At 43.1% G+C, this 25,216-nt stretch overlaps 1 protein-coding gene across 1 annotated transcript in view; it reads right to left on the bottom strand.

Annotated features, from left to right (window-relative positions):
• Window positions 1-5,477: 5,477 nt before the first annotated feature.
• LOC111980011 (leucine-rich repeat-containing protein 75B-like) overlaps window positions 5,478-25,216 on the bottom strand; it is a 47,586-nt gene continuing 27,847 nt past the window's right edge. The window contains exon 4 of the mRNA XM_024010696.2: window positions 5,478-7,714. Coding sequence (XP_023866464.2) covers window positions 7,093-7,714 — 622 coding nt within the window. The 3' untranslated portion in view covers window positions 5,478-7,092. The remainder of the gene's footprint in view (window positions 7,715-25,216) is intronic.

Here is a 25,216-nt window from a genome sequence, read left to right as displayed (position 1 = left end):
TTCCTAGGAAATGATACATTGTTCATCACCCAAAAATCTCCAAAGTTTCGAAATCCTTTAAGCTGGAAGGGAAAATGAAATCATTGCAAGGATTAATTAACGTAATGGAGGAGATTTTATCAGATCTTGGAATTTCCCTTTGTTCAATCCTTTTCAGCTGTGTTTTATGGCCTGTTAGGTTAACAGAATGTGACCCCTTGATGGGGTCCAGATTAGGGATTTTCTTCTCCCCCACTGTGAGCTAGATCGTCTTTAATCAAACAGAATTCTGAAGCTGTGGAGGGAGACCCTGGGGAACAAACCCATCATCCGTTTCTCTTGCAAGAACCTAGAAATCTCTAGTTTAAATTAACAGATTTTCGAATTAGATTTCAATGCGGGCGCGGACATTAACCCGGGCTTCATATCCACATCCCGTTTGATCCCTAACCCTAGCCTTATCCACAACCACAACCCTAACCTTGGGCTAGTAATCGAAAGGTTGCAAGTTTAAATCCCCGAGCTGACAAGGTAAAAATCTGTCGTTCTGCCACTGAACAAGGCAGTTAACCCACTGTTCCTAGGCCGTCATTGACAATAAGAATTTGTTCTTAACTGAYTTGCCTAGTTAAATAAAGGTAAAATAAAATAATTAAATTGGTAATACATTGTACCCTAATCCTAAACTCAGATATTACACTCAGTGAATGGGAATCGTGAGGAAAAGAGCCATGTAAATTATGCTCACAATACAATACACTTCAATGGCCATAATGTTGTGAGAATGCCTTTGGCACTTGTATGAGTAGCTGTTTCTTGAGTGTGGGTTCCTTTGGGGCTGTTTTGGACCAAAATGTTCAAATCTCAGCCAAAGGTCAGATCCCCTGCAAATAAATACTCCACCACTCTCCCAAGTCCACCGCTCTGACCTCCTGAAGGGTTTGTAAAGAGTATAGAAACACAGTAGTTGGCCAAAACGCCTGCTAGCAAACACAAATCACATTGGAGAGTGTGTTTTTTTCTGTTCCTGATCCTCTTTGAGGTTTGCTGGGAAGCAAGAAACAAATCCCACGACAATTTCTGGGAAAGCAGATCCTGTTATCCTTGCTGAGAACAAACAACTGTCCAGGAGACTTTAAAGAAGATGTCATTGAAATGTTTCTGTGTTATAATCCTTCCCCAATATGGAAAACCCTTGGATTTGAACATCTTGAAGATGGGAAAGAAGTCTGCTGAGTAGGATCCCCACCTCATATCAAGGGTAGGACACCACTACCGTATGTCAGAGTACTGGAAAAACACTGTTACCAGGAAATGATATAGGGGTTATCACTAAAACATTTCCAAAGTTATGAAATCTTTGAAGGGAAAATTAAATCAAACAAAGATGAATGGATTTCAAATCAAAATCWAATTATATTAGTCACATGCGTCGAATACAACTGGTGTAGACCTTACAGTAAAATGCTTACTTACGAGCCCCCAACCAACAATGCAGTTTCAAAAAATATGGACAAGAATAAGAGATAAAAGTAACAAGTAATTAAAGAGCAGCAGTAAAACAACAATAGCGAGACTATATACAGGGGGGTACCGGTACAGAGTCAATGTGCGGGGGCACCGGTTAGTTGAGGTAGTATGTACATGTAGATAGAGTTATTGAAGTGACTATGCATATATGACAACAACAGAGAGTAGCAGCGGTGTAAAGAGGGGGAGGGGGGGGTAGCCATTTGATTAGATGTTCAGGAGTCTTATGGCTTGGGGGTAGAAGCTGTTCAGCAGCATCTTGGACCTAGACTTGGCGCTCCGGTTCCGCTTGCCGGGCGGTAGCAGAGAGAACAGTCTATGACTAGGGTGGCTGGAGTCTGGTATAGAGGTCCTGGACGGCAGGAAGCTTGGTACCGGAGCCAAGTCTGAAAGCTTTAATATTTAATAATTTTAGCCCCCCAAACTCATATTCATTATCAATAGGCACGTTGAATTTTCTAGACTGAATAGATTGAATTGCCTCAAAAAGTTCCTCTTCTGTAACTTGACTTTCACACAGGTCTTTCTGTAAATTTGTTAATTTGACATGATTATTATTATCATTATTACTATTATTATTAGGAAAGAAATCCTTATAGTTAACATCATTCAGTGGAAATGGAGGAGACTGAAAAGCATATGCTTAAATATTTTGCTTCCTCTTTCAAAATATAATTTGGAGAATCATGGATGACTCCATCATTTGTAACGAGTTTCTGTAAATACTTTTTGGTAGCATTTCTATGTTGAAGATTCAAGAAAAATGTTGTGCACTTTATTTGTCACGCCCTGACCTTTGGGGGGGGGGGGGGGGTACTGTCACACCCTGACCAGAGAGCCCTTGGTTCTCTATGGTGTAGTAGGTCAGGGCGTGACTAGGGGGTGATCTAGTATATCTATTTCTATGTTGGTGCTAATGTGGTTCCCAATTAGAGGCAGCTGTTTATCGTTGCCTCTGATTGGGGATCATATTTAGGTAGCTATTTCCCCACCTGTGTTTTGTGGGATATTGATTGTTTGTTAGTGTGTTTGGGCACTACGTCCTCACGGTCTTTGTAAGTTTTGTTATTTTGGTTATTTTGGTTTTGTTAGTTTCACTTAAGTAAATATGTGGAACTATACTCACGCTGCACCTTGGTCCGCTCATTTCCAAGATCGTGACATTATTTACCATTTTCCATCTATTCGCTTTATTTTTGTAATACATTACACTTGATCGTTCTTGAATAAGTACCTCCAATTATTTTTGTTTTTCCTCTAACCTATTTTGTGCCTCTAATGTACAGTTTCCATTACCATCTACCTGCGCTGTTACTTCCTCTATTTGCTTTATTAGTGTTATCTCTTTTGACCTAAACTGCTTTTGTTTTATTGATGAGTATTATTTTCAATCAAACAGCATTCTGAAGTAAAGCTCTGCTACCTGACCTGAGCCCCATGGTCCCGACCTTATACATCGGGGTAGAGCTCGKGCTTGGGCTTAAAATTCATGCCYGTGCAGAGCTCTATTTTKAAKCTGTGGATGGAGACCCTGGGGAACAACCCCATCATCCGTCTCTCTTGTTCCTGTCAGCATAGTTATCCTGGAGCCATGGGAAAACTGAGATTGAGTAAAGAGGTGAAACTAACATTACACTCTCACATACACAGACATAAATACACATAAATACATACACTTGCAGGCACTCAAATGTATATATTATGCATACATCCCATAAATAAATGTGTTTGTCTCTAACTTAGTTTTACTGGTAACGATTACCTTTCACAGTGTCATAGCTAATGAAATACTGTGGAGCTGTTAGTGTTTGGGAGACTGGAAAAACAGATTGAAATCAACAGACATTTCCTGTATTGTTAATAGTGAACCAGTCCTGTCATTTTGAGGTCAGGCCTGTGAGGAGTTACACTGTAGCAATGGTTTCTGGCCGTGGTCCATATGAGCTGCCATGGGACCAATACCACTACCAGGTGGAGTATGGATTCTGGGAAAAAGCATCAGTAATAGCACTTGAAMGTTTTGAATACATGAGAATAATAAGAAAAAATATATATTTTCCCAGTCACAATGATGACATCATGACATTGCAACATCAGACCAAACATAACACAGGAATAATGTGAGACAAAACAATGTTTTATTTATACCACCAGACATGGATAAGGTGCTAAATACATTGAGATTACCCCTTGACATTACAAGCTAGTCCCCTTTGCATATCCACAGTTAAAACTGAGTGTAATTGCATCGTATTGAAGGGCTTCTTAGACTGTCGGTCTTGAATTSCATGAACATCTAGTTCCAGTAAGTCTTCCTTGACAGGGAAAATACCCGTCATACTATGTCCACTGGTAAATGAGGGAGTATGGGTACARTCAGTGTGAGGTTTACTAGTCAAAAACTGGTACACACTGTCCTGCACAGCCTATTCTGTTCATTAACCTCTGACCTCTAATGGCAACATTTTAAAATAAGATTTACCCTGTTTTAGCCAGAAGCTAAACTTTTCTGTTTCCATCTACAAGGGCCTGCACCTCTGTCTCACTGGGCCTTGGCTCTGGCAGACCGGCTCTCACTTGGGACCAAAGCCAGGCCACCGGTACTTTTCAGCTGGAATGTACATAATTTTGAAATTAGATTTTTACCCTTATTTTACCACGTAAATTGACTGAGAACACATAATTTACAGAAACAACCKGGGGAATAGTTACAGGGGAGAGGAAGGGGGATAAATGAGCCAATACATAACCATGGTTAGCTGTGAACTTTAACACCTTCTCACAATGCAACTGTTTTGATAACGCAGATGTTGTTGATTCTGCTCTTCACAAGTCCTCACTGTCAGCCCTAGCTATGGAAACACTATTTCACTAGTATAACGTAAGGGTCTATGCACTAGTATAACATAAGGGTCTATGCACTAGTATAACGTAAGGGTCTATGCACTAGTATAACGTAATAACGTAAAGGGTCTATGCACTAGTATAACATAAGGTCTATGCACTAGTATAACGTAAGGGTCTATGCACTAGTATAACGTAAGGGTCTATGCACTAGTATAACATACAGGGTCTATGCACTAGTATAACGTAAGGGTCTATGCACTAGTATAACGTAAGGGTCTATGCACTAGTATAACATAAGGGTCTATGCACTAGTGTAACACTGGTGTTACAGTCGAAAAGCAGCATCTGTACACATCCCAGGGCTGAGGAATGGGATTAAAAAACACTGGTCTGTGGAAGCTTGACTAACCACGAACAATGCAAGTGGTGTCCTCTCAGAATCATTATAAAGGCTCACATAGGACATTTTAAAACGGACATTGGGCTGAATTCTGTGAAAAACTAAAACATCTTAGTGTTTTATGTCAGCAGACCCACATTGGAYATAGGAAAGTGATAATCTACTGTACCCTGCAGCAGAGCTTTTGTCATAAGATCATATAGCATGAACCTGTGAATGAGCTCTTTGCCTTGGAGATGCTATTAGAAGGAATGCTAAGCGTGGTTTACGTTACATTAGTCTGCCTGGATCAACGCCAGCTACACATTGGCCCAGGATCCCCTCTTACCTGACACTGAGCTCCAACATGACYTTCTACAGGCCTAATAAGAGCATAAGATGGATGGCCTGACATAACGGTACTTCCCCTATGACCAGGGAAGTGACTACCAAGCAGAGCAGTCACAGTCAAGTACCATGGTGATATTACTCTCACACTGGCAGGTCCATACAKGGCTGGGCCTCACGTCCATTTCACTCACCCAAAACACAAACCCTGGCAGAAAATCCAGATGATGTATTGGAAAGCTATCAAACTATAGAGGGGGATATCCTTGATGAAAATAATATAAGTGTGTAGCTCCTATGGCCTTGTCTTGGGGGAAATGACAYCAGTTAATACTGTTAAAAAACAAACAACAAAAATGACCAAAGAATTGTAACATGTATTTATTTTGTTACAGTAAGCAAGAAGTCATATTAACAGTATTCTATAATTTTCAGAGAAAACCATGGCTGTTACTGTAGAGTAAACTGAGGTGGGAAACAAATAGATACGGTATGCTGGAAGTCATATTGTAATGACTATGGTGGTTTGGATGAAGCTTGATCCATTCTAGTGGATATTCAATGAGAGATTTGTGACTGGATGACAGTCATTGACTTGTTCTTGCATTTAAAGTGCAAACAATAAGTTTCTAGAGGACACCAGGTATGTCCAGAGCACTTACAAACACACACAGCCACACACCCGGGCACACAGAAACACATACACAACCACATGAGTGCACAAACAAGTACACACACAAAAACATATTTCATCATAATTTCTTTCAAATGTTCTCTGCAGACTATTGTTGAGCTGCAGTAAACATCATGTCACCTGAAAAAAACTATACAAAATAATGCTCAAGTTGAACACAAAACAAAATATCTAAAAAGACACCTGTGACACGCTCCCTTTGACCATCTCATTTACAATTCAGTTTCATATTATGTGCAAACAGCAGTACAGATGATAAGTACAGAGTACAGAGATAAGTACAGAGATAATTCTGTTATGCTAGGATATTTTTTCCCCCTCCCCCCACCATCTGTCTGCCTTGTCACCTCTTACACAACCTGACAGAGGCAGCAGTCAGTTCATCAGCTGCCCACACACCTTCCCAGATAGACAGACAGACAGCCTGGGTGTCCACTCCCCAGCTCACTCACTCACTCACTCACTCACTCACTCACTCACTCACTCACTCACTCACTCACTCACTCACTCCCAGACAGACAGACAGCCTGGGTGTCTACTTCCCAGCTCACTCCTTCCCAGAGAGACAGACGGGATGTCCTCTCCCCAGCTCACTCCTTCCCAGACAGACAGACAGACTGGGTGTCCTCTCCCCAGCACCCAGCCCAGGGCAAGGGCAGCCTGACCCAGAACCTGCCAGTTGAGACTCACTCAGAGGTTCACAGCCTAGTCGGGTCTGCTCTTCTTGGAAAATAAAAATATTTTTGGATAAATGTGAATCTGGTGGATGTATATTAAAACCATCTGTTTTGAAATCAGCATTTAGTAAATGTTGTGTGTTGTGCAATAAAACACAGCAGCATATTTATAGAAACAAACCCTCCCACTGTGTCATCCAGTCTGCATGTGCTACATGGAAGTACCTCATTAGAAAAAAAGCACTTGACATTAGAAAGCCAAAACAGTCAGGTGCAATCTAATCTGTCTTATTCCTGTTGTGTAGGATTGCTTTGCTCATAAAGAATGACATACGCAGGAGGACACACTAAAAATATCACTGCAGTGCCTAGAATACCAATGTCTTTACCAACACAAGAACAGTCTGTTTTTTCTCAAATGTACGTTTTCTGGCAAAACTGGCTTGAACTCTCTCTGCAATCGGAACATATAGAGACAACACAAAACAGTGTTTTCTCCTAGTGAGTGGTTTATGAATTTGGTGACCCCAAGCTTCTCCTGTGATGATGACGCATGCTGAAACGGGAGGCAGGACTCAGGCCACGGTGAGGGTACAGTAGGGTACAAAGGGTTGTCAAATCACAACGCTGACTCTGACTCAACACCTCTCACAGTAGTGCAGAGCCACATCCGTGGATATACACTTCTCCCCAAGCTTCTCCCCACCTCCCCATGCCTCTAGCTCCAGTTTATCCTCCTCCTCTTCCCCCTCTCCCTCCTCCTCCTCTTCTCCCTCCTCCTCCTCATACCGGCTGGGTTCTTCAATAGAGGTCTCCAGGGTATAACTACTATAGACCTGCACCTCGCTATACTCGTAGATGGTGGGAAGGCTGCTCTGGAGGCCGAAGCGTCTGCGCAGGGCCACTAGGAGGGGCTGTGGCACAGTGAAGATGTCCACGTTGTTGCCCACGTCCACCCATGCCAGGCTGGCGAACTGCAGGGGGTTCTTCACCACCTCCGTCAGGTCCTTCAGCACGCCCACCGTCAGACGGTTGCCGTTGATGGCCAGGGTGGTGAGCTTGGGCATGGAGCCCAGGTAGGGCAGCAGTAGACGTAGGCTCTCGTCCTGCAGCTCAGTGAAGCTGAGGTCCACGGCCGACACAGAGTTGCCGTTACTCTGGAGGTAGTAGGCCACCCGGTGGACGTCTCGGCCAGACAGAGGGATGCCAGACAGGTTGGCCACGTCGTTGGTCAGCTTCTTCTTCAGTGTGGTTTTAAGACTGTGAAAGGAAAGACCAGAGACTGTTAAAAACTACACAGAGAATAGAATTGAAAAGCCAATCTTCTTTGCAAGTTTTGTTTTGGTTCTCTAGACTCTAGAGCACAGAATAGCCATTTACTGTATGTGATAACCAAGCTGGGACCAAGCATCCTTTATTGGCAGTTAGGTATCCTCTAGCGCCCTCAAACTCAACTCTGGATCACGAAGCGAGCTCCACTGTGTTTTTACATTGTTGCCCTCTAATCRGGGACTGATTTAGACCTGGGACACCAGGTGGGTGCAATTAATTATCAGGTAGAACAGAAAACYAGCAGGCKCCGGACCTCATAGGGTAAGAGTTGAATACCCCTGCAGCTAGCATGTGAAGACAAATGATCTTAACTTAAAGGAATAATCGACTCAAAACCACAAATTAATTTGATTTACATTGTTAAATAACGCTAATAATAATAAATTAGGAAGCAACGTGAAAATGTTTGTGCAAATCTGCAGAGCTCAAGTTGAATACAAAATCCACAACGCAATGCTCTCTCTAGAAAGGCTGGCTGGCTAGGTAGCTAGAAAACATAGCTACCACAGGAGGTTGGTGGCACCTTAATTGGGGAGGACAGGCTCGTTGTAGTGGCTGGAGCGGAATGAGTGGAATGGTTTCCATGTGTGTCCTCCCCTCAGCAGCCTCTACTTGTTGCTACACACAATACCAAAGTCAATATCAGCATGTGAAGTAGTTAGCTAGTTGTAAAACTGCACTATCAATTTAGGAGTTACAATCTCACCACAGGAGCCTGCTGAGGGGAGGACGGCTCATAATAATGGTGCAAATGGAAGGCATCAAACCTCTGGAAACCATGTGTTAGATATATATATATGTTACCATTCCACTAATTCCACTCCAGTCATTAGAACGAGCCCGTTCTCCGCAATTAAGGTGCCACCAACCTCCTGTGAATCTCCCCATGTTCAACCTTGTAGAGATCGACTATCTAGCTCAAAGCTGCGTGTCAGGTTGCTATGGCAACGTGCAAGGGCCCTGCGAGCCCGCAAGGGAGACGAGAGCAGAAAACTGCTTTGCTCCATGGTCCATGGTAGTTGAAGGAAGAAAGGTTATTCATCTGACGGTGCACTGTGCACTTTGAGGACATTTGAACAAAATATATACTTTGTCGTGAAGTCMTAGACAGATGGATGTGTTCTAGACATGTATGCCCATACCATCTATTGGCTTATTTGGCGATCTGGAGTGCAGGTATTTGTTATAAAACCATTCTGAAATGAGATAGTTTGTTATGCTGTGTTCACGTGCTAGGAAACTCTGAAATATCCGACTTGCTAACTTGTTGAACCCGGCACATGTATAACAACCAGTTAGCAAATCCAACATTTCAGAATTTCTTAGTTCCGACTAGCAGTGACGAGAACTTTGTCATGATGACGTATCACATCCCATTTCATTTCTAGGGTGGATTATCCTTTTAATTAGCCTGTGTTCATTGAGCTACAGAGTCCTGTTATGGGGGACTATGGATGTTGTTCAATACGACAGAGGATCCGAGGTCCCACTGCAGCCAGGCAATAAAAACAGAAAGTAGACAACTAGGAGAATTGCTTTGAGAAGTGTTTTTGGTGAGTGTCATGTATTAGTGTGTGTTTCTCTCCCTCTCTCAGAACTGGCCAAATAAGGCCACATGTCACCCTCCACAGAAAAAGGCTGGTATTGTCTCTACTGTCCCTTTTCCACAGAGCAGAGGCATCTAACTGGCACTCCCGACAATGTGTTTTATTCAACCATATCTCAGCGTACAAGATCAATCTGTTTTAAAAAAGGATGTAATCTGTGGTAATGGCAAATAAAATATATGGCATTTAATGATCATATCAATCGTCAGATGATAAAGTATATGGAGAGTTCAAACTGAGAAGAGTGGAGCTACTGGTCCTCTGACACTGTCATTGTCTATCATCACACACCTCACTGGCTCTGAGACTAAGCAGAATAGAGGCACAAAACAAAAACCTGCTCTCTGCCACAGTCTGATTAAATATTCATTAGAAAGCTATGAGGCAGCTGCACCGTGCGGAAGTGACACTGGAGCGCAGGACTCTAGCTAGATATGTCATGGAAGTATATGTTGTGGTTTTGGGGCGAGGGTTGAGCTCCCTCCTCTAGCCTCCAGCTGGACAGTACAGTAGGAGGAAGTCTGTAAAACAAATGATAATGACAAAGTGGGCATGGAGAGATTTACATATACAGCATTCATGGGAGGATGTATCAGACTACACACACATTGGCCTGAGCTCCCTCCCTCTCCTCTTAATCACAGTCCTGTTTGCCTGGGGGTTTGAACGCTCTCTCCTCGCACCTTCTGCTCCTAGGTTGTGTGAGAGCGGGAGCCTCATAGTATAAATGGTTTTCCTCTGGTCCTCACATCTGTAGGCCTTTCTGCTCTGGAGCAGCCAAGGAAAGGCCTGCAGCAGCAGCTAACTGGAGCTCAGATTTGTGAGTTTATTGATTCATCGAGGTGGCAATAAATCAACTCCCTCTCTCTACTTCCTACTCTCGATTCCCTTCCTTCCCTCGCTCACCATCCATCCTACTCTCCCTTCCTCTGCATTCAGCCTGTGCTGCTCTCTTGTTATTTTGCTCTGCATGTCGTAAGGTCTGTTTTTATCTTGCTATCCTCTTCTCTCTAATAAAACATAAGGATTAGAATGGCAAGCTGATTTCCCCATAGGAGTATAAGGTGTACTCAGCCACTCCTCTATATTTTAATAAACCTCACTGGCATTGACTTGTCGCTCGTTCACTCTCCCCTCTGAACACCAGGGAGCTCCATCTGTCTCTCCTTAGCTCTCCTCAGCAGAGTGGCTCTGGGGCTTTTGTTTTGTGCAAGATCTGTAAGATGTAGGCCACACCTCCTGAGCCAACAGAACCATGCATCAACTTTTGTTTTGTGTTGCTCTGTTTTTTGGCAGATAGAGGGCTCAGAGGATGTGAGTATTTCCCACTTCCTGCTGGAGCTGGCTGCATTCTCACCTCACTGTGTGGGCGGAGAGAGAGAGGAGAGAGAGGGGAGTAGAGAGAGAAGGGGTATAGCAAGAGAGAGAGAACATAGAAGAGAAAAAGCAAGAGTGAGAGAGCGAAAGAGGGAGAGAGATAAAGAAAGAAAAAGAAGGAGCCTGTTCCAGTTAGACAGAGACGGGGCGTGTGGGTGGCGTAGGGGGATATTCTCTGTAATATTGTTTTAATGAGGCTGAGCAGCAGAAACGGTCTTGGACCGCCCTCCAAATCCACTGCCTCCCAGAAAGATGGGCAGAATGCCACCCACAGGCCTACGGGTCTGGTTGGTTCAGACTCACAGGCACAACCAACCTTTCTCACACCACAGCCTCTGCCTGTTACCATCTAAAAATAAAACAACAGAAACAACTAAAAGTATTCTGTCTTGTTCTAATTTAATGTGCCTGGTTTGCTTGTAGCCAGCAGTGTCATTCTACTTGGACCGGCAGTTTCTACAACACAAACAAAACAAAGAACTGGCAGTTTCTACAACACAAACAAAACAAAGAACTGGCAGTTTCTACAACACAAACAAAACAAAGAACTGGCAGTTTCTACAACACAAACAAAACAAAGAACWGGCAGTTTCTACAACACAAACAAAACAAATACTTTCCAAGGCAGCCAGATTCTGTATGCATAATAATCAAGATTCATCTCAAGAACACTGAGATTCTCCTGTATTAGGTCTCATTTAACAGCAAACGAGAGGGAAATCCATCTAGCGACTCTATCAGACGGGAATTGATATAGCAGCACAGGAACCAAATGAGAATGGACTCCCTCGTGTAAAGCTAATGGCTGACTTAATGTAGGGTTAGCTGCTCAGGCTGATTGATTTTCATAGCTAGAATTTACTCAAATCAAATAATTTTATTGGTCACATACTCATGGTAAGCAGATATTATTGTGAGTGTAGCGAAATGCTTGTGCTTCTAGTTCCAACAGTGCAGTAATATCTAACAAGTAATCTAGCAATTCCACAACAACTACCTAATACACATAAATCTAAATGGATGGAATAAGAATATGTACATGTAAATATATGGATGATAGATGACCGAGCGGCATTGGCAAGATGCAAAGATGGTATAAAATACCATATTTACATATGTGATGAGTAATATAAAATATGTAAACATTATTAAAGTGGCATTACTTAAAGTGATTAGTGACCCATTTATTGAAGTGGCCAATGACTCGAGTCTGTATGTAGGCAGCAGCCTCACTGTGTTAGTGATGGCTGTTTAATAGTCTGATAGCCTTGAGATAGAAGCTGTTTTTCAATCTCTTGGTCCCAGCTTTGATGCACCTGTACTGACCTTGCCTTCTGGATGGTAGTGGGGTGAACAGGCAGTGGCTCAGACGGTTGTTGTCCTTGATGATATTTTTGGCCTTCCTGTGACATCGGGTGCTGTAGGTGTCCTGGAGGGCATGTAGTTTGCCCCCGTTGATGTGTTGTGCAGATCGCACTACCCTCTGGAGAGCCTTGCGGTTGAGGGCGGTGCGGTTGCCGTACCAGGCGGGGATACAGCCCGACAGGATGCTCTCAATTGTGCATCTGTAAAAGTTTGTGAGGGTTTTAGGTGACAAGCCAAACTTCTTCAGCCTCCTGAGGTTGAAGAGGCGCTTTTGCGCCTTCTTCACCACACTTTCTGTGTGGGTGGACCAGTTCAGTTTGTCCGTGATGTGTACGCCAAGGAACTTAAAACTTTCCACTTTCTCCACTGCTGTCCCGTCGATGTGGATAGGGGGCTGCTCCCTCTGCTGTTTCCTGAAGTCCACAGTCAACTCCTTTGTTTTGTTGATGTTGAGTGAGAGGTTGTTTTCCTGACACCACACTTCGAGTGCCCTTACCTCCTCCCTGTAGGCTGTCTCGTCATTGTGYCATCTGCAACCTTGATGATTGAGTTGGAGGCGTGCATGGCCACGCAGTCATGGGTGAACAGGGAGTACAGGAGGGGGCTGAGCACGTACCCTTGTCTGCTTTGTAGCCCTTTCCTACAGTCGAATGACCAAAGGGCCCTCTAGTGGTCTCATGGGTACTGTAGGTCAGAACTAAAGACACAACTAAAGATTTCAGTTTCTAAWGCTCTGAACAAACAATCCATTAAGTGAAATAGGGATAGGCCAGCACTAACGATTTAGTGTTAGTTTAAAACAGTTCTGGGTTAAGATCAGTGGAGGCTGCTGAGGAAAGGACAGCTCATAATAATGGATGGAATGGAGTTAATTGGAGTGAATGGAATGGTATCAAACATATGAAAACCATATGATACCATTCCATTTACTCCATTCCAGCCATTATTATGAGCTGCTCTCCAGTCAGCAGCCTCCACTGGTTGAGATCATACAGGCTATGTTATGGTAACATCCATTTCAAGACCTGACACAAATCCTGAGATTTCCAGGGAGAGACAGCCTCTGTCTCTACAGTCACGACAGCACAGATAAAATGTGTCAACTCATGTTTCAGCCAGAGGAGCTATGTTTATGCAACCTCACAGAGGATTAAGGATATAAGGCATCCCCTATTCCCTATTTCAGCGCACATCAGCATTCATGTGAATTTGTAATCAGGATGTTGGTTAACATGTGCATTTGTGTAAGCGTTTCTTTTAAAYTCTATTAAAGGGACATTTCAAAATTGTTCAACTTCATATTCATAATCTCCAGCACCACCCCAACAGGAATATACTGCATGTGAAAATGTAACGTTTCTATGTTTTATAGTCAAAAATATAGAGGAAGATAAGTGTTTCCGATGACATCATCAACCAATAAGTAGGCAATGCCTATTCATTATTGGTTAAAATCACGATGCACACAGATTATGTCATTGTAAACACTTATTTTCCTTTATCTTTTTTTCTTCAAAACAGAAATGTTCCATTTTCACATACAGTATGTTGCTGTTGGGGTGGTGCTGGAGATTAAGAATATGAAGTTGAATTTTTATTTCTCCCTTCAAGGTTAAATCTAGTAATTCTAGGTTAGTCTAGTGAAGACTTTAGCTGTCCCATTGATGTATTTCTTTCCCTTCAATCCTTCTCTTCCTCTCCTTCAATCTCCACCACTCTACTACTGTCCGTCAGGGTAATTTTAGACCCATTGAGGCTAATGGCTATGCTCAGTCTAGCCGCTCTCCTGGTGGACAGAAGGTAAGTGGTCATCAGCATTGGCCTCCTTTGTCCCTCCCTATTCTTTCCCCTCAGTCGCCTCAGGAAAAATCTGATACGACTTAAGTCTCTCAAGGTACGCAATCTATCTAGAAATGGGAAAGTGGGGGATGAACATTTCTGATGCTACAAATTCACTTTTTCCACACACTTTTCACATAACATCTAAATCGTCTGGGAGTGGGTGGGGAGTGATAAAAGCAAATGGTGGGAGAATCTTGTAATCTGTCCACATTCCCCTTCATTTACCCTTATGAATCAGTAATATACAGAGCAGGGATCTCCAACCCTGGACCTGGACGTCCTGTAGGTTTTCACTCCAACCCTAATTTACCTCACCTGATTCTAATAATTAGCTGGTTGATCAGCTGAATCAGGTTAGTTAGAGTGGTATGTATTGATGGATGCCAAGGGAAGCCGGGCTTCCCCAAAAATAGACACAAAAAAAAATATATACAGTGGGGAGAACAAGTATTTGATACACTGCCGATTTTGCAGGTTTTCCTACTTACAAAGCATGTAGAGGTCTGTAATTTTTATCATAGGTACACTTCAACTGTGAGAGACRGAATCTAAAACAAAAATCCAGAAAATCACATTGTATGATTTTTAAGTAATTAACTAGCATTTTATTGCAAGACATAAGTATTTGATACATCAGAAAAGCAGAACTTAATATTTGGTACTAATCCTTTTGTTTGCAATTACAGAGATCATACGTTTCTGTAGTTCTTGACCAGGTTTGCACACACTGCAGCAGGGATTTTGGCCCACTCCTCCTACAGACCTTTCCAGATCCTTCAGGTTTCGGGGCTGTCGGTGGCAATACGGACTTTCAGCTCCCTCCAAAGATTTTTTATTGGGTTCAGGTCTGGAGACTGGCTAGGCCACTCCAGGACTTGAGATACTTCTTACGGAGCCACTCCTTAGTTGCCCTGGCTGTGTGTTTCGGGTCGTTGTCATGCTGGAAGACCCAGCCACGACCATCATCAATGCTCTTACTGAGGGAGGAGGTTGTTGGCTAAGATCTCGCAATACATGGCCCCATCCATCCTCCCCTCAATACGGTGCAGTCGTCCTGTCCCCTTTGCAGAAAAGCATCCCCAAAGAATGATGTTTCCACCTCCATGCTTCACGGTTGGGATGGTGTTCTTGGGTTGTACTCATCCTTCTTCTTCCTCCAAACACGCGAGTGGAGTTTAGACCAAAAAGCTCTATTTTTGAATCATCAGACCACATGACCTTCTCCCATTCCTCCTCTGGATCATCCAGATGGTCATTGGCAAACTTCAGACGGGCCTGGACATGCGCCTGCTTGAGCAGGGGACCTTGTGTGCGCTGCAGGATTTTAATCCATGACGGCGTAGTGTGTACTAATGGTTTTCTTTGAGACTGTGGTCCCAGCTCTCTTCAGGTCATTGACAGGTCCTGCGTGTAGTTCTGGGCTGATCCCTCACCTTCCTCATGATCATTGATGCCCCACGAGGTGAGATCTTGCATGGAGCCCCAGACCGAGGGTGATTGACCATCATCTTGAACTTCTTCTATTTTCTTCTATTTCTAATAATTGCGCCAACAGTTGTTGCCTTCTCACCAAGCTGCTTGCCTATTGTCCTGTAGCCCATCCCAGCTTGTGCAGGTCTACAATTTTATCCTTGATGTCCTTACACAGCTCTCTGGTCTTGGCCATTGTGGAGAGGTTGGAGTCTGTTTGATTGAGTGTGTGGACAGGTGTCTTTTATACAGGTAACGAGTTCAAACAGGTGCAGTTAATACAGGTAATGAGTGGAGAACAGGAGGGCTTCTTAAAGAAAAACTAACAGGTCGTGGAGAGCCGGAATTCTTACTGGTTGGTAGGTGATCAAATACTTTGTCATGCAATAAAATGCAAATGAATTACTTAAAAATCATACAATGTGATTTTCTGGATTTTTGTTTTAGATTCCGTCTCTCACAGTTGAAGTGTACCTATGATAMAAATTACAGACCTCTACATGCTTTGTAAGTAGGAAAACCTGCAAAATCGGCAGTGTATCAAATACTTGTTCTCCCCACTGTATATATATAATAATAATTGATCTTTGGTCTCTCAATTAGAAAGAGGCTGAATGTACAGTAACTCACCAGAGAAAGCATCAGAGCGAGTGAAACAGTGCCCCTCTGTATCTGTATGTGTGGCCCATCTATCGGATGCTGTCTGGTAAAAAATATTATGATATTGTTGCCGCCCAGTGCATTGAATACAAGGGAAGCCAGTGAGCATTTGCCCTCCGTTGATAAAAAATAGAAATAATAATAGCCAATCAGTGTTGAGCTAAACTGAGTGAGCTCAACTGTGAATGGGCAGCCAGTTTTGATTTGGCTTCACACCAATTTTTTTAATTGTTGCATCTCGTTGTGTTGTTGTTGAGATAGGGATTTGAACTTGTGGTTTTACTTAATTCTCCGTACTTGTCACGGATCCCCCCGGTACTGATGCTCATTCTGTTCACCAGTTCCGGAGGTCTACGTCACCGGCTTTCTAGGCTTCACTGAACGGGATTCATTATCATCAACCCCGGACTGTCTTGTCTGATTACATTCACCTGGTTCCCATTTCCCCTGATTAGTATGTTATATATGTGCCCTCTGTTTCTTCTGTCTTTGTCGGTTATTGTTCCCATGTCTGTTGGTGGTGTGAATACCTATGCGTTGGTGCAGCTGTTATGCTGCGTGCTTTATATATTGTGTATTACGGGTGTTGTTCCGTGGTGTTCAACGAGGTTTACCCTCGCTCTTTTGTTTGGGTACAGCCCAGTGTTTTTGTATACGTGTTTGTTTAAGGTGTATTAAAAACCCTATTGTGTATTCCTGTGCCTGTCTCCAAAATCCTTTATACCACCGTGACAGTACTGGCCAATGATTGTAACGGCGATTCTGATCCAACCATAAATCGACACATCTTGCCTGAAAGGATGGGAGTTCAATATGTAGTAGGCTAATGTTAACTAACCGGCTCATTGTTGCCCATGAAAGGAAGTTAGGCTAGCGAGCAAGCACTTTAGCCAGGTAGCCTAGGACAACAAAAACTAAAAGCATGTACTGTATGACAGTCATAGACCGTTTCGGCAACATGAAAGAGAAGAGGATGGCATTGGCGTTTCTCTACAAATAGGGTGAGTCAACATGTTTTTTCTAATTGCAAAACACACACACACCACACACACCACACCCACACACACACACACACACACACACACAACACACACAAACACACACACACACACACACACACACACACACACACACACCACACACACACACAGGGACACACACACAGACATCAGTACCCCATGGACAGCCACATCATATTCAGCCTACGTTGATTGGACTGAATTGGTTTAGTGTTTCAGTGGATATACACTGATTCCTACTGACCTGTTTCTTTGTGCACTTAAATATCCAAATGGTGGGATGACCCAGTCTCATTATGATACATGTAAGGAGTTGCAATGAGGGATGTGGACTTACAGAAATGCATGTTTAGCCATAGTCATTTACTATACAGTAGTAGGACACTTCAGCAATATGCTCGGGCATAAATAATATTCAAATCTCTCAGGGAACTGGGAAGAGGGCCTACTGTAGCTAGGTAATACAAAAGTAAATGTTCTCCAGTCGGCTACACTTCAGCTGAGCATGTAAAGACACACTTGACTCATCCGGCTGGATCAATGTCTGCTTCATCAACGCTTTGGTACGGAGTTGTTTATTCACAATATCTATCCAGGCTGTTTGGCCTCCGGGCATTTGTATTATACATGGTGAATGGTCTGGGTTGGCGGAGCCTTGTGAGAACCAGGGGGTCCTGCTAACTATTCTGTTATATTGGCCTGGGTGGTTTTAAAAGGGGACACCACAGAGACGCTTTTCTGAGTACAAATATTTAACAACATTTTAGTACTGCTGCTAGGCCTGCTGGACAAATGGATGTGCATGCTATGATTCATACTTTGCCACAGGGCCTGGGAAGCTAACATCCAACAACAAGTTTGGTTCGAGACAAGCTACCATTCTGATTGGGACGCATACACACACACACACTGGCTTTCACACCTAAACCTACCCACCTACTACTAAGTAATCATCTACGAGCCTCTGAAGGAGCCTTCTTCTCCACCAACCCCTCCTGGTCCACCTCTATGGGACCCCTCCAGATTTCTCCAGAGGTGAATACCAGGGTGCTTTAATTAGCCCAGGGAGGGGGAAGGAGTGGAGGGGAGGGGGAAGGAGTGGAGTGGAGTGGAGGAGGGAGGGAAGGAAGGAGAGAGGAAGACTGAGTGAAGGATAGGGAAGGAGCTGACTAACAGTGTCAGGCAACACCTTCCCTGTTCTGATCCACCAATAAGCCACTCCTCATGGTGACTCCAGCTGGCCACAGGGTTCCCTTAACACAGGCTGGAGTGGCAGCTCAGTGCAGTGACACACACCACAACACAACAACGTGAGGGACCAAGACAACTCTCTCTGTTTCCCTCTATTTCCTGCCTCATAGCACCTACTGTATTTGTACTAAGTTCACAATGGGTAATTTATCTAATTAATAAAGTTAATAATTAACACTTCAGCTTCTCAATCAGCATTTGCAGCTACATGTGTTGAGAAATATCTTTGGGTGTGTGCACGTACAGTACTCTCTGAAAAAATAAAATTCTGTTCCCAAAATCAGGGGTGTAAAGTACTTAAGTAAAAATACATTAAAGTACTACTTAAGCAGTTTTTCTGGGTATCTGTACTTCACTTTACTATTTGTATTTTTGATAACCTTTACTTCACTACATTCCTAAAGAAATTAATGTACCTTTTACTCCATACATTTTCCCAGACACCCAAAAGTACTCGTTACTTTGAAAGCTTAGCCGGACAGGAAAATGGTAAAATTCAAGCACTTATCAAGAGAACATCCCTACTGCCTCTGGCCTGGCGGACTCACTAAACCCAAATGCATCTTTTGTAAATAATGTCTAAGTGTGCCCCTGGCTATCCATACATTTTGAAAACAATAAATAATATAAAGGAATTCTAAATGATTTATACTTTGACTTTTGATACTTAAGTATATTTAAACAATACTTTTAGACTTTACTCAAGTAGTATTTTACTGGCTGACTTTCACTTTTACATGAGTAACTTTCTATTGAGGTATTTATACTTTTACTTTTAAGTATGATAATTGGGTACTTTTTCCACCACTGTCTAAAATGAATGCCAAATCCAATTTTATTTGTCACACGCTTCGTAAACAACAGGTGTAGACTAACAGTGAAATGCTTGCTTACGGTTCCTTTTCCAACAATGCAGAAACACAAGGAGTAAATACACAATGAATAACGAATAAAAAATAACGAGTATAAATAACATGGTTATATATAGGGAGTACCAGTACCAAGTCGATGTGCAGGGGTACAAGGTAATTGAGGTAGCTACAATATGTACATATAGCTAGGTAGGCGTAAAGGGACTGAGCAACAGGATTGATAATGTTCATTAATTGTCATGTTTCCAACGAAAGCTGCCGTTTCCATGAATATACACTGCATTCAGAAAGTATTCAGACCCCTTCCCTTTTTCCACATGTTACATTACAGCCTTATTCTAAAATTGATTAAATAAAAAATGCTCTTCATCGATCTACACACAATACACCATAATGACAAAGTGAAAACTGGATTTGAGAAATTTTAGTAAATTTATGAGAAAAAAAAAAACTGATACCTTATTTACATAAGTTATGCAGACCCTTTGCTATGATACTCAAAATTGTGCTCAGGTGAAACCTGTTTTCATTGATAATTCTTGATGTTTCTACAACTTGATTGGAGTCCACCTGTGGTAAATTCAATTGATTGGACATGATTTGGAAAGGCACACACCTGTCTCTATATAAGGTCCCAAGGTTGACAGTGCATGTCAGAGTAAAAACCAAGCCATGAGGTCGAAGGAATTGTCCGTAGAGCTCTGAAACAGGATTGTGTCGAGGCACAGATCTGGGGAAGGGTTCCCAAAAAATGTCTGCAGCATTGAAGGYCCCCAAGAACACAGTGGCCACAGAAACAAGATTCTCTGGTCTGATGAAAYCAAGATTGAACTCTTTAGCCTAAATGCCAAGTGTCACGTCTGGAGGAAGCGTGGCAACATCACTGCGTGGTCGCATTGGGGCAGCATCAGACCCTAGACCCAGTTCAATTTGCTTCCCGCCCCAATAGATCCACAGGCGATGCAATCACCATCACTCTGCACACTGCCCTATCCCATCTGGACAAGAGGAATACCTATGTAAGAATGCTGTTTATTAACTATAGCTCAGCATTCAACACCATAGTACCCTCCAAGCTCATCATTAAGCTTGAGGCCCTGGGTCTGAACCCCGCCCTGTGCAACTGGTTCCTGGACATCCTGACGGGTCACCCCCAGGTGGTGAAGAAAGGAAACATTCCCTCCACTCCGCTGATCCTCAACACCTCAACAAGGGTGCGTGCTCAGCTCCCTCCTGTACTCCCTGTTCACCCATGACTGCGTGGCCAAGCACACCTCCAACTCAATTATCACGTTTGCARATGACACAACAGTAGTAGGCTTGATTACCAACGATGACGAGACAGCCTACAGGGAGGAGGTGAGGGCTCGGAATGTGGTGCCTGGAAAACAACCTCTCACTCAACATCAACAAAACAAAGGAGATGATTGTGGACTTCAGGAAACAGCAGAGGGTGCACACTCTCATCTACATCGACAGGACCGCAGTGGAGAAGGTGGAAAGCTTCAAGTTCCTTGGCAGACACATCACTGACAAACTGAAATGGACCACCCACACAGACAGTGTGGTGAAGAAGGCGCAACAGAGCATTTACAGAATTTTTACAGATGCACAATTGAAAGCATCCTGTCAGGCTGTATTTCTTTCTTTCTTTAACTAGGCAAATCAGTTAAGAACAAATTATTATTTTCAATGACAGCCTAGGAACAGTGGGTTAACTGTTTTTTACCTTGTCAGCTCGGGGATTCGATCTTGCAACCTTTCGGTTACTAGACCAATGCTCTAACCACTAGGCTACCTGCCGCCCCGTATCACCGCATGGTACGGCAACTGCACCCTCCGCAATCGCAAGGCTCTCCAGAGGGTGGTGCGATCTGCACAACGCATTACCGGGGGCACACTTCCTGCCCTCCAGGACACCTACAGCACCCGATGTCACAGGAAGGCCAAAAAGATCATCAAGGACATCAATCACCCGAGCCACTGCATGTTCACCCCACTACCATCCAGAAGGCGAAGTCAGTACAGGTGCATCAAAGCTGGGTCCGAGAGACTGAAAAACAGCTTCCATCTCAAGGCCATCAGACTGTTAACCAGCCATCCCTAACACACAGAGGCTGCTGCCTACATACAGACTTGAAATCATTGGCCACTTTAATAAATGGATCACTAGTCACTTTAATAATGCCACTTTATTAATGTTTACATATCTTGCATTACTCATCTCATATGTATATACTGTATTTTATACCATCTATTGCATCTTGCCAATTCCGCTCTGTCATTGCTCATCCATATATTTATATATTCTTATTCCATTCCTTTACTTAGATTTGAGTGTATTAGGTAGTTGTTGTGGAATTGTTAGATTACTTGTTCCGACAGTGCAGCAATTCCTAACTAGAAGCACAAGCATTTCGCTACACTCGCAATAACATCTGCTAACCATGTGTATGTGACCAATAACATTTGATTTGAGATTATTACAGACACCTGTGATAATCTGAAGTACTCAAAAGATGACATAAAATCCTTGAAAGATAACAAAATGATTGTAGTTTACTGGTACACTTTAAGATTTTCCAGTAATATACCCTCCCTTTGCAACCCTTAGTAAAGTACACAAAAAGCCTATACTACTTGTACTTAATATATGTATATGAGGAGGTAATTATACTCAATCAAATGGTTAGGGGATAGAAAATATGAGGCAATGTTCACATAAGGTACAACAATGACATATCACTCTGTGACTTCCTGAGATTTCCTTAAATCGGCTCCACTCTTTAATGTCATGTTCGTATTCTGAGTAAGCATTTCACTCTGCTCTAAAAGTTCTGTGCCAAAAGGAACTCTTAATTTCGATATCTATCTTCCTCCCACGTGTTTACTCATTTCGGCTCCTTTCCCTCACCTTGAGCATCTCTCTCAGGTTATTAAAGGGTCAGGAGAGATTAGTCAGAGCTGTCGTGACCATTCTGTAGAACGACATCAGGGGATGCCTGCCGAGTCTCTCTGGAAATAGGTCAAACACATTCAAACAGCAGACACTGGGGCAACAGGCATAGGAGTGATGTAAGTAAATGAATGAAGGAGAAGTGCTTCAGTATCATTAACCACTTTTGTGTAGAGTCAAAGTCTATTGGAGTGACTTAACTATGGTAGTGATACAACAGGTAGTGGTAGTGATAACATGACAGAACACTGTTGTGCTCTTGAGCAGGGTAGCGAATTAATCTGAACTGCCGGAGTTAACCAATGCAAAGTTGTATACAATACTGCACGCTTATTGAAAAATAATATATGTTTTATTGTCACATTCAACAGATGGGTGCAGCAAAATGTGTTGTTCTATAGGGTCAGCCATACTAGTACGGTGCTAGTACGGTGCCCCTGGAGAAAATTAGGGTTAAGTGCCTTGCTCAAGGACACATCAACAGATTTTTCGCCTTGTAGGCTTGGTTATACCAACCGGCGCCTCTTTGGTTACTGGCCCAACGCTCTAACCGCTAGGCTACCTACCACCCTAATAACCTTGGAGGTATCTGTTTCACACCTTTGGATCAGTGTGAAATTGCCAGTCAAACAGGACCTGACACGTGCTGAGTTGACTGAAAGCCTACCTGCTCCATCTGCCTTGGATAAACCTTTTACCATGTCACAATCCGGTGTGTGTGTGTGCGTGTGTGTGTGTCCATGTCCGTACGTAGCTCTGTGTGTGTACTGAACGTGTGCCAGTGATAAACAGCCTGTCAAATGCATGATTAGTACTATACGTAACCTAATCGTCTGACCCTGTAGCCACATAGGATTAGAAATAAGAATTAGAATACTAGAATGGCCATGAACCTTCTTATGATGAAATAAAGGTCAGCCATTTTGGTCAGGGATTTGGTCAACAATGGTTTGGAAACTGCGGTATGCCACTGCTAGCCTGCATCCAGTCTGGGTCAGATATCAGTGCCCCAGGTAGATAGCTTCACATGKAGCAGAAAGATGGGGGTCAGAGTGGGTATTATATTCAATCAAATCCAATTTTATTTGTCACATGCTTGGAACCCTGACCTGTTCACTGGATTTGCTACCTTGTCCTGGACCTGCTGTTTTGGACTCTCTCTCTAACTCTGAATGATCGGCTATGAAAAGCCAACTGACATTTACTCCTGAGGTGCTGACCTGTTGCACCCTCTACAACCACTGTGATTATTATTATCTGATGCTGCTGGTCACCAATGAACATTTGGACATCTTGGCCATGTTCTGTTATGATCTCCACCCGGCACAGCCAGAAGAGGACTGGCCACCCCTCAGAGCCTGGTTCCTCTCTAGGTTTCTTCCTAGGTTCTGGCCTTTCTAGGGAGTTTGTCCTAGCCACCGTGTGTCACGTTCCTGACCTGTTTTATGTTATTTTTTTGTATGTGTTTAGTTGGTCAGGGCGTGAGTTGGGGTGGGCATTATATGTTTTGTGTTTCTTGTTTAGGTCACTTGAAATTAGCCTTATATGGTTCTCAATCAGAGACAGGTGTTTGACGTTTTCCTCTGATTGAGAACCATATATAGGTTGGCTGTTTCACACTGTTTGTTTGTGGGTGGTTGTCTTCCGTGTCAGTGTATGTTCACACCACACGGGACTGTTTCGTTGTCGTTAGTATATGTAGTCTGTTCCTGTTCGTGCGTTCTTCATGTTTTATGTAAGTTCTCTCGTTCAGGTCTGTCTACGTCGTTTTGTTGTTTTGTAAAATTATCAAGTGTTCTTCGTGTGTTTAGTTTCGTCTTGTTAATAAAAATATCATGTCATCATACCTCGCTGCAAATTGGTCTTCCGATCCCTCTCTCCTCTCCTCGTCCGAGGAGGAGGAGGAATTAGAGTTTCGTTACACCGTGCTTCTACATCTGCATTGGTTGCTGTTTGTTTGGGGCTTTAGGCTGGGTTTCTGTACAGCACTTTGTGACATTGGCCGATGTAAAAAAAGGGCTTTATAAATACATTTGATTGATGCTTCGCAAACAGGTGTAGACTAACTGCGAAATGCTTACTTACAGGCCCTTCCCAACTATGCACACCCACAGCTGATAAGACCTGTGCTAACAGCCCAACAGCCATAAAGCACACACAGCCAGTATCTTACTCTTTTTACCATTCACCTCAAGCTGATAATGCTTTCTATTGGGCTGCTTGGACAACCATTGACCCTCGCCCGCTGAGTGTAGTACCATATAAAGTGATAAAAGGTATATAGTTATAACTTTGTGACCAATTGAGTTGGTCAGTAAAGAGAATTTAACTCCCATCCATTSACATAATTTCTTACTTTCAAACCCTCATCAGTGTAACGGTTTCTCTCCTCCTCTTCGTCTGAAGAGGAGGAGTAGGGATTGGACCAAAACGCAGCGTTGTATGCAGACATAATGAATTTATTTAAACAAGACGAAAACACGAAGAACACTTGAATAGATTACAAAACAACAAAACGACGTAGACAGACCTGAACATGTGAACTTACAATAAAACACGAAGAACGCACGAACAGGAACAGATTAACCAAACGAACGAAAACGAAACAGTCCCGTGTGGTGCGACAGACACAGACACAGGAACAATCACCCACAAACAAACAGTGAGAACAGCCTACCTTAATATGGTTCTCAATCAGAGGAAACGTCAAACACCTGCCCCTAATTGAGAACCATATCAAGCAACACATTTAACCCCACATAGAAACACATAACATAGACTACCCACCCAGCTCACGTCCTGACCAACTAAACACATACAAAAACAAGGAAAACAGGTCAGGAACGTGACAGAACCCCCCCCTCAAGGTGCGAACTCCGGGCGCACCACCTAAAGTCTAAGGGAGGGTCTGGGTGGGCATCTGTCCACGGTGGCGGCTCCGGACGTGGTCCCCACCCCACCATAGTCAAACCCCGCTTCCGTAGCCTCCTCCAAATGGCCACCCTCCAAAT

Source organism: Salvelinus sp. IW2-2015, linkage group LG20 (genome assembly GCF_002910315.2).
Source record: "Salvelinus sp. IW2-2015 linkage group LG20, ASM291031v2, whole genome shotgun sequence".
NCBI classification, from domain to species: Eukaryota; Metazoa; Chordata; class Actinopteri; order Salmoniformes; family Salmonidae; genus Salvelinus; species Salvelinus sp. IW2-2015.
The sequence above is the reverse complement of the archived record's forward strand: the minus strand, read 5'-3'. Positions and strand labels throughout refer to the sequence as shown.